At 40.9% G+C, this 17,342-nt stretch overlaps 1 protein-coding gene across 2 annotated transcripts in view; it reads left to right on the top strand.

Moving 5' to 3' along the window:
• Window positions 1–17,342, top strand: part of ALDH1A2 (aldehyde dehydrogenase 1 family member A2) — a 54,782-nt gene that overhangs the window by 14,857 nt on the left and 22,583 nt on the right. For both annotated transcript variants that reach the window (XM_071441629.1, XM_071441628.1), the window contains exons 2-4: window positions 10,645–10,749; window positions 10,986–11,126; window positions 12,788–12,917. In XM_071441629.1, the coding sequence (XP_071297730.1) occupies window positions 10,645–10,749; window positions 10,986–11,126; window positions 12,788–12,917 (376 nt within the window). The remainder of the gene's footprint in view (window positions 1–10,644; window positions 10,750–10,985; window positions 11,127–12,787; window positions 12,918–17,342) is intronic.

The following is a 17,342-nucleotide window of genomic DNA, read 5'->3' as shown; positions in this document are numbered from 1 at the left end:
GTTCATATAAGAGCTCATTTTTCATGCAGGCCTTCATCTCTATACAGAATAACTTGCTGGTCATATACAAAAGTGTTAAATTCTATCAAACATAGGCGTTATTTTTTTATATCCTCAGGTGTTCTATTTGATTGGGACTGTAATCAGCTCTTGCAAGAACACTCCACATCCAGTTTTAGTCTTAGTACCACAGTGTACTTTGAGGTGTAAATCTGTCAGGTATCCAAGCACAGCAGGATACTTTGACAGTTTAAACCCAGTTCTCCCCAATCAGCCCTATGAATAATAAAAAGCAGAATGACCTATTCCAGTTTTGTACATGTAAAAGGCAATGACTCAATCAGCAGAAAGAACTGGAGGAGAAATTAGAACTGAACTCTGAGGAAAGGTAGTCTAACAGTTTCTTCTCTCCAGAAGAATATTCTAAAGTAAATAAATTAGTATTTACCAAGACTTTTTATTGAAAAGAATTTCCAGCCTGAGAGATTTCATTGCAGCATTGAATGAGAGGTTTTGGGTTCCTTTGCATGTTCTTGAAGAGCAAAAGGAATTTATAAATCTGACTTTTGGGAATTGTTATCTCACAGCTTCTTCTAACAAACACAACAATTTGTTTTAAAGGCTTTCACCAAAGATGTCATGAGTGGTAATCCCTATGTTGTAAGTGGGTACTTAATGTGATTTAACTTAATGCTGATGATGCAAAGCTATTCTCCCCCAAAGCCCATTAAGAACATCCAATTTTCTGGTAGACTAACACTCCTGCTTACTATCGTGGAGATAAGTGACTGTTTAACCAGGACAATAAGTAATACTTTCAAACCAAGGGTGCAAAACTGAGTGGCCACAAAACTGTTCTTTGTGCAAGTTCAGACTTTGAATGTAAATGTCACAAGCTGAGCTTTTTGTTTTTAGGAGTAGTTTGAATTTCTGTATGTACACACATGTACACACAGGCTCTTTGCATCATCTTAATGGGTGTACTGGTGAATATCATTATTTATGATATCAGTAGGCATGGTCTAGTAAGAAAAAGGCCAGTGCAAGCCATTTGTGTAAATTAAGTAAAGAAACCAATAAATAATGAGGTTTATTTTATGTCTCTCTAAAGTGCAGATAATTCTAACAGTTTATCCAAGATAATGCTTCTCACAGCATATGCTTTTTGTGGCTTCTGTACATGTAGAACGGCACAAAAGGAAATGTCTCTGGCATCATTAACAAAACATGCTAACAGTAATATTTGAAAAGCTTCAGGATGCAAAGTAGAAGCGAAGGCAAACTTTTCAGGAGCTTAAGGCTGCTCACTTGGGTCTAATATAGACTTAGCACTTTGCAGGTCAGTGGCTCTGCTATTTGTCTCTGACCTAACAGATCTGGAGTTCTTCACATCAAAACCAAGTCTTGCTGAGCTGAGATCAAACGTGTTAAGGTAAGGATCTTGCCAGTGATTTATCGTGCCAGGGAGGGTGATCAGGCCATAAGGGGCCACTGCAAATGAAGCTGACATTCCAGCAATTTCTCATGTGTAGTTATAAGGTAATTTTCTCAGGCAGAGCCTTAAGTCAAAATAAATTTGCTTATTGTATTTTTCTGTGTTGTCTATAATGTCTGAAATCCTAGGAGGAATATTTATTTATGCAGCACAGCTAATTTCTAAGTAAGAACTTGTTCCTGGTGATGAACATTTAAAATGGCAGTTACCTACAAGGGAGATTAAATTTTTCCAAATGGCAGAACATATTTCCCATGTACAGATTAATAGCTCACACTGTTTTCTGTCACACATAAGGAGCACACAAGACCGGCAATGCACAAACAATGTAAAACACAGGAGAACTACACAGAGTAATACGAGTCTTGTTTGTACAAACCCCTCCTCATTCCCACCATTTCAAATGAGCACTTGTGAAGGGTTTCCAGGATCAAGTTCTTAATAGCCACAACTTCATTAAAGCCCAGTGACAGCCCAATAATTAATTATGTAAACAAATACTCCTCCTCTCCAGTCTCAATTTAGTGGATTTTTAAAAATCTTTCATTATTTCACTTTTTAAGGTGCAATAAGTGACATCAAGGATCATTCTCCATAAAAACCACTGCCATCTTTACCCAACTCATCCAGTGATGGCTTGTCTGTAATTAGTGAAAATGGAAAGCACAGTTAATGTTTTAGTCATCCTGGTTTCACAAGCAATGTTTTCTGATGCTGTTAAAGAGAGTAAATGTTCTCCAGCAATTAAAGAGTCCCACTGATGAAAGGATAAGTAAAGCTTGGGAGCTTAGTTTCTTAGGAATACATGAAATATTATCTGAGCTATGTTACTGCTCCTGTATTGTTCTACTAACAGCAGACAAATTCTTCATTAACTGAAAAAAGTAAAAATTACTTTGAGGAAAGCCTTTATGTGCTGCAATGAAAGTTTTTTCCCACAGGTTTAATAAGGCAGCCAAAAGGAGTAAAATGTTTGTGGTGGGTATAGTTCAACAGACAATACAATCTGAAGTTTCTTCTCTTTAGATTAATTTTCTTGAACAACCAGGCACAAAATAATCCCTTTAATGAGACTGAATGGAAATAACGGATGCTGTACCAGCATGTGGCACAGTGAGAAACTAAAATAGAAAAGGGTATCATCACAGTTTGGCAGCCTGGGTTTTGTGCAGGAAATACTTGGGGGGGGAGGAGGAAAGTAAGCACGCTACTGCATGTTGCTAAGACTTATTTAATCTTCTTAACTAATTACTCACACTTCCTAATTCAAAATCATACAAACAAAAATGTTTAGATAAGCTGGGAGTTTTTTCAAATGGGTACCCCCTACAGCTTAGAAAACAAACATGACAGGTTTCCCCTGTCTGATGTGCTGCCATTTGCAGAAGAACAGACCCAACTCCCAGAAAGACAGAAGACTAATTAAGACAGGAAGACAGGCAGGTCAAACATTTGGCGTGAGGGATGAGGGACATAGGGGAGAAAAAATCATGTTACATTCCACTTTCACAGCAGACTGACGGGAGGCTTCAAGCCTTTCTCTGATTCCATTTGCTGCTCAGAGACCCTGAATTCCTCTGGTTTCTCCTCCCATCACACCCCTTTCCTAGCACACCATTCCCTAAACCTCTTCTGTCTGTGAGCTGCCTCAGTGGGGCACTTGCTCTCTCTGCCTTTAAGCACCCGAACATCCAGGTGAGCAGCACAGGGCAGCAGCCCCTGCAGACAGGTCCTGCTCTGCCCTCTCCTCCCACCTCTCTGGGACTGAAAAGATCCCAAGCTCCTGCCACCATGAGGGCTCGATCATGGGAATCCTCCTCCAGCTCATGTTGGCCACACTGAAGCCTGACTTAAATTACACAGGCCAAAGTGTCACCAAATCTTGATGTATTCACCTCTTTCAAACACTTGGCTTCTGATCCAAAGTCCATGGTATGAAGCACTGGCTTTAATTTTGGTAGAGTTGACTCAGGCCTTGCTACTTGGGATTTACACCCAGAGAAGGCAAACACCCTGGTCTTCTCATCAGACACCTCCCCTTGGCACAGGACTGGGCTTGCACAAGCAAAATTGTACCAGAGCTGGCTGCACTGCTGCACTGCTGCACAGACAGTGAAACCACTCACTTCTTGGGCAATTTATTTCTGATTCCACTTTTTTGATCCTCCTGCTGTACTATGTTTCTAAAGGTTTAAAATTCTCCAACCCTCTCAATGCACTCACAAGTTTGCCCTCTAAATTTCTTGAGTGCAATTTCAAGCTTGAATTTATGAAAGAAAGCCACATTTATGGTACACCAGGTCCAAAAGCAATGACATTATTTAATCAGGCTCTGAGATCCAAATGAGCCTTTAAAAAAAGATGAAGTACCTCACAGCACATAGAGCTTTTAGAACAGAGCTCTTTTTCCTTTTCTTTTTTTTTCTTTCTTTTTGTATTTTTACAGTATGGGGGGGGAGGGGGTGAGAGTAAGGAGAGAGAAGGACAACCCAGCAGCCAAAGAGGAAAAATAAAAATCAACATGTTCTGGTTTTGTTTGGCCTTTCAGACCCCACAGGCTCTAGAGCATGTGTCAAGTTTCCAGTGAAACAGCTTTGTTTCCCAGTACAAACATCCCTCTGGAGGCTGTTGCCACTGACTCCCTTTCCTCAACTGGGGCCTGATTCAGCTCCCACTGAAACCAGCTGGATTTTTTACTTTTGTTCTACTCTGGACCTCTTGGACCTCTTGTAGCTGAAAACCAGCTGTGCCCACTGGAGCTTGCTTGCCTGAATTAGATTTGGTGCAATGTTCCTCTGCAGTTCACTGTTATTCTCACACAATTGCAGTTCCTCCACAGCTGAAAGGCATCTCACTGAAGAACCCAAATCTGGGTAACTTCTGAGGATGATTCTGCTCAGGGGTAATGAACAACATGAGAACCACCTGTGCTGAGGTGCTGGGCCAGCCAGGCTGCCTTGGCTCGTGCAGGGCTATCCCTTGAAAGCTGCAGAGCACTGGCACTGCCCAGACAGGCTCATTCATGGCTCAGGAGCAGGGTCCTGCAATCTCCTTGGGGAGGTTGGCCTTAAAGCCCATTACTCACCTTTTGTGAACTGCCAGCAAGAAGCTGTGAATCTTGATGGTCAACTGAACAACCCTCTTAAAAATAAAATTAAATGGCACTGCTGATCCATCACTGGTCATTCAGCCAGCAGACTGCTAGGATTGGCCTTTGCTTTCCTAGTGCCTTCATAAAGCAGGTTTTTGCTGATTCCATAGCCAGCTGTTGGTTTCCAGTCACTCCCAGGAGTGCCTCACAACACACTCTAGAATGTGAGAGATTTGCTGTATCAAGACAGCCATAAAAGTGAAGGAAAACAAGGCCTGTGAAAATAAACAAGCTGCACCTCTGATTGGCAATCCCACCTAGTTCATTCCCTTACAATCGTGCTAATCATTAGGACTCTTGAAATGTTTCCCAAGGAGAGGAAATGAAGTTGCTGAGATGGGAAAGGATATGAAATTTCCTGACCAGACTGAGGCACAGGTGCCCGGTATCTGGGATGTTATGCAGTATTTACCAAGGGAAATGCTGCTGCTGGATTTTTTGCATGCCTCTAAAATTGTTGTCCGTCCCCCCTAAAAAAGAAGTGCCATTATGTACTTCTAGTGCCTCCAGCTCTGAGAAGATGCTGAGGGCCAAGCAGCTGTGATTCTCTTATAAAGTACTTTGGCATCTGATGCCCCCTCCCCCATCCCAGCAGATTTAGTGTCAAAAGCTCTCTAAGGAAAAAGCCACATATGAAAAAAAGATCTTTGATGGAATGAAACTATAACCAGCTACTAAATCAATTGAGTTAGGAAATTCCCATTCCTTCCTCCATTCATCCAGAACCAAATCTCCTGTGGGAAGCCATTATTATTTGGATGTTAAAATCCTCTTCCTGTACCAAAAAACATTTCTAGGAGCTGCAACAGCACAAAAACCTTGTTTATTAAATCCATGGGAAAATAATTCCACCTCCAAAGAGCTGAATGCAGGGCCACTGTCTGTGCACTGCCTGAAGTTCTGAGTTAAACAGCTGGGGAGCCTGAAGAAAATGTCTCATGACATCATCACTAAGCAATATCGAATTAAGAATGTAGATCATCATTTCACTCACACATCATTTGAGAACATTTTCAAGAAAGGAAATGAAAAGTTACATTGTTGCCACCTGTGTTGATTACTCTTATGAATTAAGAGAGCCCAAAATTTTTTTTTTCCCTGTATGGTTTAAGGAGAGGCAATACAAAAAAGAGAGGCAGTGAGCATGCAGGAATCCCCAGTGAATGTAAAAATCAGTTCCATTTCCCAAATCCGGGGCTAGCCCCTGGCTCGACAGCAGAGGGAATTTCAAGTGCCATGAAAATAAAGCTCCTTCAACTAAAGCTGCAAAGGAGGTATTAGTTCTGTGTTTTATTTTAGTTAATTGTATTTATACACACACTCATAAAGATAGTTGTTTAGTACTTCCTTGCTGGTAAATAGTGTTGAAAACGCATTTTCTCCCTGCTCTAAATTTTGCTATTGCTGCACAGCAGATCAGAATGTCAGCCTGGGTATGTACAAATCCCTTCCTCTTTGAATACTTATCACTCCAATTACCTGCATGGTTTAAAATGAACATTAAGTTGCTAAATATTACTAAGCCAGCTGGGATGGATGGCTACTGAAACAAGAGATTGTAGCTGTTTATTTGTAAAGCTAAATTTGCTTTGTGTTATGCTACAAGCATTTACTCTTGGCTTGATTTCAAAACTGATGAGCATCCAGAATGCTATTGAACTCAGTGTGTAATGCTTGTGAAATACAGGTCTTGTCCAAAATGCAATGTATGATTTTCTTCCAACTACATGTCAGCAGTTTCAAAGTAGCTTGGAATTTTTACATGGTAACTTTGGAGTTTACTTTTCCTTTGTACACTTTTCAGTATGATGAGGTATCTCCAAGGCTCTGAACAGTCACTTGACCTGTAGGATTAGTCAGATTGATTTCTTGATCCCTGTGGAACTCTGGCAACAGAGGCCATATATAATTAATTAGCCACAGGCAGGATTTGAACCTAGTGCATACATGGTGGGACCGTTATCTTGCAAAGCTCTAGTACAGGATCTGTGAGAACATGAGTGTATGAGCAAGAGGTTATTGTCAGTACCAGGAGAGATGTGACTGTTCTCTTTAGGAAAATCCATGCCCTTTCCATCTTTCATTTGAAAAGGAACAGAAATTGCCCCTGAGATCTCCTGAGAATGATGACACTCCAAGGGGCATCGTTCACAGAGGCAGCTGGGAGCTCCCACCTCTGGGAGCTGTCACGGTGCTCTGTTTGGAACAGCCCCTCGCACCCGCTAGCCTCACACACCCCAGCACCTGCACCCCCAGCTCCCCTGCTCTGCTGGCCCCTTTGGCATCACTGGGGAACAGAAAAGGTATTTGGTTTCCTCCTTCACCCCCTGCACACCAGCCTCAGGCAGACTCCACTCACAGGAGGCCTTGGCTGCTTTGCCACTTGGGTTTGTCCTTGGCTAAATGGCTGCACTGACAGGGACACCTCAGTCCAGCAGCAAAGTTGGCCTTTTATCTTCTTGCTCTGACATTACTGCCCTTACTGCCTCTACTGAGAGTAAATGGCAAACAAAACGTTTGTGTATTCCAAGATTTTTCAAGTGCTCCCTTCTTCCCTTTGCCTTTTGGCACAATGCTATTGATAGCACCCAACAGGCCAGATTATTTAACTACCACAATACCACATAGCAAATGCATGACACACTATAGACTTTTTCTTCTCCCTACTGCATATCACAAAAGGTAACACTAGGACTCAAACAAAAACAAATTACCTCAGGAACTCCTGGAAAACTCAAGTGGTTAATCAGTTACCTTTTATTTACATATATATGCTTAATGCTGAATTAAGTTGTAAAAACCAAAGGCTGATTTATAGCCCCAGTCAGCCTTAATTAACATTGATTCCAGGGGAATAGTAAATGTGAATAGCCTTCACAATTGAGGTTGAACAATGAACTCACTGGGTGTTGTCCAATTTGTAGCATGATTTACATGGAAGCAAGCCCTTCTTTTTCTAAGGTTACCCCTTTTTTATCTGGTGTTTAGGATGGGTTATATATAATCCATAGATAGGAACATTTGCTGTCAAATATTCCCCCTGATTTAGAGTTAGCCTTTAGCATGATCACTATAAATAAGGGAGAAAAAAACCCAATTTGAGGCTTTGCAGGGATTCCTTTTTCTTGCAATGTGTCATCGCTTCTCCATTTCATGGCATTTTTACGAAGTGGCCATAATGAAAGTCAGATTAAATGTACAGGATATATACATTTAATCAACAGCCATTGGAGTCAGTAGTGCTGGAGGAGTTATAAAAGCCCCTGTGAATGCAAATTTATTGCAAAAGAATCTGCGTCTCGGTGGTAGGAATATCTGCTGAATGGTACTACCTGACACAGAACACCTAAAACTTTCAAAAGTGAATTATTTAAGTGTAAGGCTTTGCTTGTAAAGCCGCCAGCTGCTGGATTTCAAGACTTGAAACTGTTCCAAAACATGGGACTAGGTACTTTATTTGTGCACTAGAGTAAATACTCTGATTTTACTGCCAATTTAAATGTGCTCAGTTTACAGTAATGAGCTTGTATAGGCAATACCTTGTTTATAGAAAGTGGAACAGGAAGAAACTAACATTAACCATTAACAATAGCAATTTCTCTTGCTTTCAGCTCTAACTTTATGCCAAATAGATCCTTCCCATGTCTTATCTGAAATATTTACTGTTCTTTTTCTAAGTCAGTGGGATAAATGGAGCATTCAATAAAATCATACAGCTTTTCCTTCCAGTCAGCTTGAATTGCAGCACTCTTTTGTAATTCCACGGCACTATTTCTCATTCCTATGGTGAAATGTATTTCAAGAACAAGTACATGTCCTGTGTACTAGCAAACCTGATGATAGGTGTTAATCCCAGCAGAATGGAGTTAAATTTTTTTAATCTATTTAAAAAAGAACAGACCACTGCTCTAAGGGAAGTGTACTGAATTGTGGCTGCCACGATTTCTCAGGTTCTTGTACTCAACCAAACTGCTTTATTCTTTCAGTGCAGCTCACACAAGAAGCCCATGTGTTTATGTACATCCTGTCACCTTAAACAAACATGCTTACATCTTCTCTGGCCATCTGCTCCTGAAGCTGGAAGTTTTCTCCCTCCCCCTCCCTCCTCAGCACCCCCCAACACTCACTGGGTGCAGAGTTAACTCTGAGAAAACTCAGTGGAAAGCATGAAGTAAACTCCTTCTTCCACACAGGTCACAGATCTCAGGGTTTCTTTGCTTCACTTACAGTCTAAAAGTGACAGTGATACACCAGAGGATCTCAGCTTATGGCATTGGTCACTAGAGATCAGACTGGTGATTCTTTCACTATCTCATTTGGGTTAGCTCCAGAATATCCTAACAGGGAGCAGAACTTGGGTTTGCTGAACAGTGTCATCCCTGAGCAGGAAGACACCAGCACAGTCTGGGATGCTCACAGTCCAAGGACACAGGTTCAGGATAAAGAGCGTGTGCAAGGACAGCAATGGCAGTGGTGTGGTAGGTCCTGAGTTCAGCAACCTTTGAAAACCTAAACAGAAGGAGCAAGGAGGAGTAAAGAAAGGACAGACTCTGGACTGGATGGAGGGGCACACACAGCAAAGAGGTTGAAGTTTGAGGCATAGGGAAGATGAGGAAGCAAACAGAAATGCATCCATAATAGCAAAAGTGCATGGACTTGTTGGTGCCTGTGTACAGTTCTGTTGGCAGGGTCTTTTCCAGGCAGGCACAGGTTCCTCCACACACAGCCACAGTGAGCTCTGGAGCAGGAGCTGTGACACTGCAGCTACTGTGGCACCCAGCCTGAGCTAACAAGCCCTGCTGAGAGGAACACAGCTACAGCACTTCCCTTTGGCTTGGACAGTAGGTTTGAGCAAGCTCATGTCTAGGAACTGAAAACTCTACAGATGTATTTTTGCCTTCATGTGTACAAAGATGGGCCAGTTTCTCTCACCTGTGTATCTCTGATTGGAACTCCTCAAGATTTCAAAGGTCCCTGTCTTTATAAACACAGCCCTGTATAAAAAAAAAAACCAAACCAGGTGGTGAGCATTCCTTCTCTCTACATGTGAACTCCTGCTTTCAGTGGAGTCAGGGGGAAAATTCCTGTGTATTTCAATGAGGCCAGGACACCATCTTACACATCTAAAGTTGTATTTCATGGAATCCAATAAAAATACATTGATATCTGGACTCCAAGGAGCCCAAATTGTGCCTGGATTTTTGAACACTTTCATTCTTAGAAAGATTTAAAAGACAGAAAGAGTCTGAATACCTGGAAAGCTTTTCACTCATTTTCATGTAGCAACTTCTTTAATACTTGCTAATAAATAATTGCATCCTGTTCTTAAAAGTCATTCAGCAGAAAATAACAGACATGTATGCTGCTACCAGTAAAAATCTACTTTAAATAAACTCATTTGTCATTACCTTTCTCAAGACAGCTGTTGTCAGCACCATTACCATTTAAATTTGTTTTGCCCCTGACAATTAAAATATCAACACCGAGAGAATGTAACAATTTCCATTGTTCCTAGCAGATAAGCAAGTTAGTTTTGTGCTGCAAGCCGTCACTGTAGCCATAATTGACTGACTGTGTATTGAAGAACTGTGATGTTTGAGATTATTCAGCCTTGACTGGGATGTATCAGTGACTAAATGTTTACTTACTGAACTGAGTGATTACTCCAAATCCTTGTCTTGTCTCCAGCAGTTTCAAGGCTTTTTCTCTGGTACAGCTATTTCTTTTTTTAGTTTATTTGTTACAGTTTTTGAACCAAATTTGAACATCAACCAATGTTTAGACTTTGATGTTGCTTCTATAATGACACTGCTATAGAATACAGAAAGACATCAGGGGCTGACCTCAGCCTGAACTCTTGAAAACTGTAATTTTCACACACAAAAATAAGTTTCAGTTCTTTTGTATTAGAATCTGCAGCTTTTTTTCATGAGTTTGTTGTTATATACGTTACTGTTTGTTCATGCAAGAGACCTGATGACTTTTCTTCCTTTTCTAGATTTTTATCAATAATGAGTGGCAGAATTCTGAAAGTGGAAGAATATTCCCAGTATATAATCCAGCAACAGGAGAACAAATCTGTGACATTCAGGAAGCTGACAAGGTAATGTATCCCATGAATGGCTATATGTTTAATGTATAAATTAAATGTATAACAGATAATACAAATGTATAACTAGATCAAAGCAACGAGTCCAGAATAGCACTGTTGGGCAGTTCTTTTATAAATCATAGTTCCAAAACCCATCACATATGACTAAGGTTGTATAACAGCAAATCCCATAAACCTGCTCGTGTTATTTACCTTGTGTCTTCAATTTTCTTCTTCCTTCTTCCCAGGTTGATACGGACAAGGCAGTGAGGGCAGCTCGGCTGGCTTTTTCCTTGGGTTCTGTTTGGAGGAGAATGGATGCCTCAGAAAGAGGCCATCTTTTGGATAAGTTAGCAGACTTGGTGGAAAGGGACAGGGCAATTCTTGCTGTAAGTGAAACATAAAAATCAGAAGTCAAATCAGTTGTCAGTTCTACATTCTGAGAGCCAATTCATTCATGAATGGGTTGATATGAATTGTGTGTGAAAACCACATGCAGCTTCCTGGCTGAAATGGCTCTGTCCACTTACAGCGTGGTGCAAAACCCATAAAGGCCAACAAGAGGCTCCCAGTGGGCTCAGATCAGCTTTAAATTGGATATCCCACAACAGCAGGGGTGTGTACACGTGTGTGCCCACCAGGCACGCCTGTAACTCCTCTAGAATAAGAGATGGCAGGTTGGGGTGATCTGTGCAGGCAGGAAGGGAAGGACAAGCGAGGTGCTCAGGGACACAAGTGGGGTGCTCAGGGACACAATTGGGGTGCTCAGGGATACAAGTGGGGTGCTCAAGGACACAAGTCGGGTGCTCAGGGACACAAGTCGGGTGCTCAGGGACACTGGGCTGGTGACACGAGTTCCGAGTGCGGCTCCGTTCCTCCCTGGGATGAAGCCATCGCAACGGTGCCATTGTTAATGTTGTTTTCCGCATGTCAAGTGCTTTGAACTAAGCCCGTGAACATCTTAATTCCAGCTTTGTCAACACTTAAATCATCTTACCGCCGGCACATACTGTAAAATCGCCATGGGGAGAAGGAAGTGCACAGCAAATCAAGTTTACTCTGCCTGTCATTTAATTTTTATTTCTGGAGCCAAGTTCTTTACTGAGCTGCACTGCAGGCAGTGCCATTAATTGCTCTTGGGGATATAAGTCAGTGCAGAATTAGGCCTCCATTCTTCTCTATAGAAACTCATTTGATGGTTGGTGTGTTACACAGGGGCGTCCTTTGCCCATTCTTAATGATTTCTATTGGACAGCTATTGAGAATGAGTTAAGCTACTCAACATCTTAGGATATTTTATTGGATTTTTTTTGCTAAATGATCTTAGGAACCCCTAAGAGGATAGCTTATAAGATACTTTTAAAAATAGGAATATTAACTAAAAAATAAAGATAGCTTGTTAATTTATGAGCTTCCCTAGAGGAAAGTTTGTTTATTTGATGGCAATAAATAAACTGGCTGTACAGTATAGATATCTCAGACCTCAGCAGGAGTCTTGGCAACCATATAGAGAAATTTTTATATTCACATCAATTATATAAAGAGGGATGTGTCCATTCTTCTCTTTATGGATTCAGATCATTAATACAGGGCTACAAGGAGCCCCTTCTCAGCTGTTATCATTAACATAACAGAACCCAGTTTGACAGGCATTTTTATCTTGGCTCCTGATTAAAGCAATTCAGCATTTATAGATCTGGACCAAACACAGTGGCTATTAGGTTCAAAGTACACAAAGGCACATGTACATGCATGTGGATACACATATAAATCCACAAGACAGACACACATAAACATACACAAATATTGTTAAAATCATAGCCATTCCAGAATACTCCAGAAGAAACCAGTTTGGTTTTGCAAAAAGTAACAAAGGGGATCAGATAATTGTTCTGAACCTTCTGGGTTAAAATTACACCAAGCTGCAACTGATTGGTCTTCATTAAAATCTTTGTCATGGTTCAAGAGCTGTTAAGATGGTGAATACTTATGTACAATAGTCCAAAACTGTTACAATGCTTACATCTCTTAACTTTTTCTTGTCCTGCAGACTATGGAATCACTGAACAGTGGCAAACCATTTTTGCAAGCTTTCTATGTAGATCTCCAAGGAGTCATAAAAACCCTGAGGTATTATGCTGGTTGGGCAGACAAAATCCATGGAATGACCATTCCCGTAGGTAAGGAGAATTAAAGCACAGCTATGCACCTAAACCTTCTCATGGCCAGACTAAAGCTTAGCAGCTCACAGCTTTGTGGAAGGCAGAGGAGGAGCCTGGGTTGCTCCTACAGCGTGTAGTGAGTTGCTGAAGCAGATGTTGGAAAGTCAGCAAGGGCAGGACTGGCTGCCCTGCTCTTGGTCTGCCCCACATGCACATGTGAGGAGGGCTTGGTTTCTTTTGCATGCATCCACCTGAGAAGGAGATGGCTCAATACCTACATTTAAATATTGATACACGTATAAAAATGGATGAGGTATAGCCTGAAAAATACCTTGGAACTCATGAAAATAGTGTTGGGTGCTTGTTTAAGAAACAGTATCATTATGTATAGATCTTGTTTGTATATGACTTCTTACTGCTGATGCAAATATTTTTACCTTGGACTAACACTGGATCTAACTTAACTTATACTTTGAGAGTGTTCTTAATGTTACTATAGAGAACTACATACATATGAGATATATTTTGTAATAGATGCTTTTTCAGATTATTCAGTGGGATGAGTTTTATATTGTATATATGAGATAAAATTTCCTGCATGCTAGGAAATTATTACGTTCTTATTCTTTGCTAAAGAGATGCGAAAAAATCCTTACCATTATTTTTATTTAAGAAGTTTCTTCCTCCTGCCCCTCCCTCCCAGTTGTTGAACAAATACAGGCTGCATTGTCTGATGCAAACAAATTCATTTGCAGTCTGGACTAGATGTACCAAATACTATAATTACACAACGTGGCAAAATAGGATGAAATTATTTTATGTAGGTGCAGTCATTAAGGTAAGTGTATCTTTCACCTGCATAAAGGAAATCTCTGGAAAAACATTAAGGAAAATGAACATTCATTGTGTAGATTCATGGTGCACATGTTCATTGCTCATGCATGTTTATTCCACTTTCCCCAGCAGGGCCAGTAAGGCACACTCAGGGGTACATGCCCATTGCTGTTGCCCAGCTATTTCCCTGGTGTTTCACTGTGGGACAGCATCTGCAATGCACACACTCACCTCTCTATAGCAAAGCACCAAACTACCCAAGTGAGGCAAGCAGATAAATTGAAAATATGCCTCCAAAATTTTCAGGAGGGAAACCTCATGTAACTCTTCTTGCAGTTTTACTCATCTTTGTGTTTCATCTTATTGAAATTGCAACGTACACTGATTGATGTTTATCTTCACTATCTTATTTTCACCAAAGAAATGACAATAATAATATTTCAGGTGTAGACATTCCTGCAAGGAGTCAAAGTTTTCCACAGTTATTTAGGCTGAGATTCGTAAATCCCAGTTTTGCTGCTTGCACTTCACATTTAATCATACAAAAGTGCAGACCACACCATAAATTCATGTATTCAGCAAATTTCCTGTTCCCTAATCTCTTTCTCCCTGGTCAGTGAATGCCTCCTTCTTGCTCTTTAGCCCCACAGGTACACAGAAATTAGGTCAGCCACCAAAAGGCACTGCCAGATTAAGGAGAATAAATATTCTCTGCTTATTCTTGGTTTCAAGTACCTTATAGGATCAAACCTGATTTTTTTTTTCAGTAAGGTGGACTATGCTGGGTGAAAGGAAGGCACATTTTCAGCATGCCTTCCTCAGTGCAAACCTTGTGCTAACACAGTTTTCAGTAGTGTAGAATCATAACTCCATTCACAGATTTTCAGGGGATCAATTATTCTTCATTTAACACTTCTCTTTATCCCTCTGCTTTTGCACCATAAATTTGTCATTCTCATGAAGCTGTTTTAGGGCAAAGCCACTGTTAAACAGCAGTGCTCTTTACATTCATTTACCATCAGGTCACCAAAGATAAGCAAAACAACAAAACCAAAAAAACCCCACTATTAAATCTTGTCTTTCTATTCAGTGTGCTCATAAATCTGAAACCTCCCAATCTTTTGTTGTTGCTGTTTTTGTTGAAGTTTTCTTTTCCTTTAAAATAAAAATAGGCAATTGATAGACAAGTAGGAGAAGAAGTGTGTTTTACAGTCACATTCCTTTTGGCCCCAGAGCTGCAAAACCTTCAGACTGCCCTTTGCTTGCTCCCAAGCGTAAAGCCTTGATGATTTAAATTAAAACAGAATGAGGCTAGACCAGAAACTTAAACTAATAAACTGAATGCAAGCAGAAATGTATCTTTAAAGCAATATATGCTATGATACAGTTTAAAGAACCAGTTCAGCTCTCCTCACCCACTTGTTTGCTGTGTCCTGCTATATGAGGCATGGGACTGTATTATGGTTGTTATGCAAATAAAATATCCGTGCTGGAGACTCCTGATGGAAATCTAAGCAAACACATCTGTGGAAGATATTGCTGTCCCAAAGTGAGATCCCTGGATAAATGGGACTTGCTTTCTGATTAAAAAATGAAAGTCTTTGGGCCAGGTGCTAAGCAGCTGCAAATTGATCTTGCTCTATTAATATCAGTGAGGACTGAAGAATGTCAGTTTACTTCAGCTGCATATATTAAAAATACCCTTTTAACACAAAATTTTAGATTGGATGTGGGATCAGTGTCAGGTCCCTCTCAGACAATGTTCTTCTGGCAGCCAGCTAGTAAAGGAAAAGAGTAACAATCATCAGCCACAGCATCTTAGAATAAGGGTCATTAGCATGACTTAAAAGTCTCAAACATTTAAAAAGTCTCCTGTATAATTTCTAAGCACCAGGGACCTTTCGATGCTCACTGTTCAGAATAATGGAATTAAGCTCATTGAATTCTTGAGCTGTTTTGTCATGGTAACAGCTTGTTCAACATTGTGGACAGGGTGGCTCTTAGATCCACCTTTGGCCTGTCCAGAGATGTCCAAGGCTTCTGAATAACTTCAAGTCACATATGTTCCCAAAGATATTGTTAGAAAGCAACCTCAAAAATGCCATCTTGACAGAAAATCTGTGGATGATGAACTTTGGAAGTAGGTGTCAAAAAGGGCAGCTGTCTAGAGTCTAGTGGGAGACAGCAGGGAGAGCAGCTCTGCATGGGAGGCACCGCTCTGCGGAAAGAACGTTCTGCCTACGCTGGGCAGAATTAACCACCATTTGTCTGCCTTGGCAAGAGGCTCAGGTTATCTATAACTCTGTGTGATGAAGCACGCAGACATGTGGCAGTGATTATGCAGTGCCAATCTAAAGTCAGACAGTGCTAATGTAACTGTGTTACTGTTATGTTGCCACCATCCTTCTGGCTGAGAACCCACCTCTCACAGTACTACCGAGTACAAGCTGGTATTTTTAGCTGACTCCTCTGTGTTCCCTTGAGCACTTAGACAGTTTTGCTTGTATGTACTTCTCTGTATTTTGACTTCTAATTTGCTTCTGTCGGATCTGATGAATCTTCCTATGGCCTGTGAACTGCTGCTAGCATCTGTGAAAGACAACCTGGAAAACCAAACTGATCCTCTTAGTCTGTGTCACAAATATTCTCATCTCCACTGGGGAATTGTCAAACATCTGGAGATCAAAACGCTACAACGATGTTTTATCAATGCAGCACAAACTAACTGATAAACTATTTTTTTCTGCCTTTTCCTGAATCTCTTTTCTCTCTTTCACTCCCTCCTTTATTTTCTCTCTTCTGTCTTGGTTGCAGACTATTGCTACCTTTCTCATAATTATTCTGTATTGGCCCCCAGCTGACATATTAGCTACTCTAGCTCAGGTTTCTACCGAGTAAATCCTGTGAAGTAGATGGATAGAAATAAGCAGACCTGACAATAAGTTATTTCTAATCAAACTCAAGTTGAAGTCTTTCCTTAAACCCAAGAAACTTTAAGGATTAACCCGTTTATTGTTACCAGATATATCTTAGAGGATATTGCAGCAGGTTCCCAAAACACACTGTCCATTGTGAAGTCAATATTGCACAAGGGTGGCTGCAGCTCTGGCCTGAACGGGGGAGAGGCTGGGGCAGCCACTTCCCAGCCCAGACTGGGAGGGAAAGCACATACCCTGTGTCAGACAGAACAATGGGAGCAAAAGCCCTGTAATCTCTCCTCCTCCTCCTCTTACTCCTTTCCGCTGTCTAACCTTTTCTTATCCTGGTAAATCATCTCCTGCCATTAAGCCTAGGTAACCTCATCATTCTCACATACTTAGCTGAAATTATTTTCCCAAGTTAAAAGATTTGCTATTTTCTAGATGACCAAACACTACAGGCCAAGGGGCACATTCAGCTCATGCCTTTAGCATAGCCTTTCCCTCAGCTGTAGCCTCCCTGAAAAACATCTGACCTAAATTCAGAGATAGTTTGAGTCTGGACTAGTTTATACAGCTATGAGACTCCATTGAGGTACAAAGGTGCAGTAAATTCTACTTTGCACAGATGCAGGCTGAGCACACTAACAAAGCTACTGGTTAGACAGTACCTTAACTGATCCTTTAACTA

The sequence above is a fragment of the Agelaius tricolor genome, unplaced genomic scaffold (genome assembly GCF_023055355.1).
Source record: "Agelaius tricolor isolate 1412-34295 unplaced genomic scaffold, bAgeTri1.0.p SCAF_16, whole genome shotgun sequence".
NCBI lineage: Eukaryota > Metazoa > Chordata > Aves > Passeriformes > Icteridae > Agelaius > Agelaius tricolor.
The sequence above is the reverse complement of the archived record's forward strand: the minus strand, read 5'-3'. Positions and strand labels throughout refer to the sequence as shown.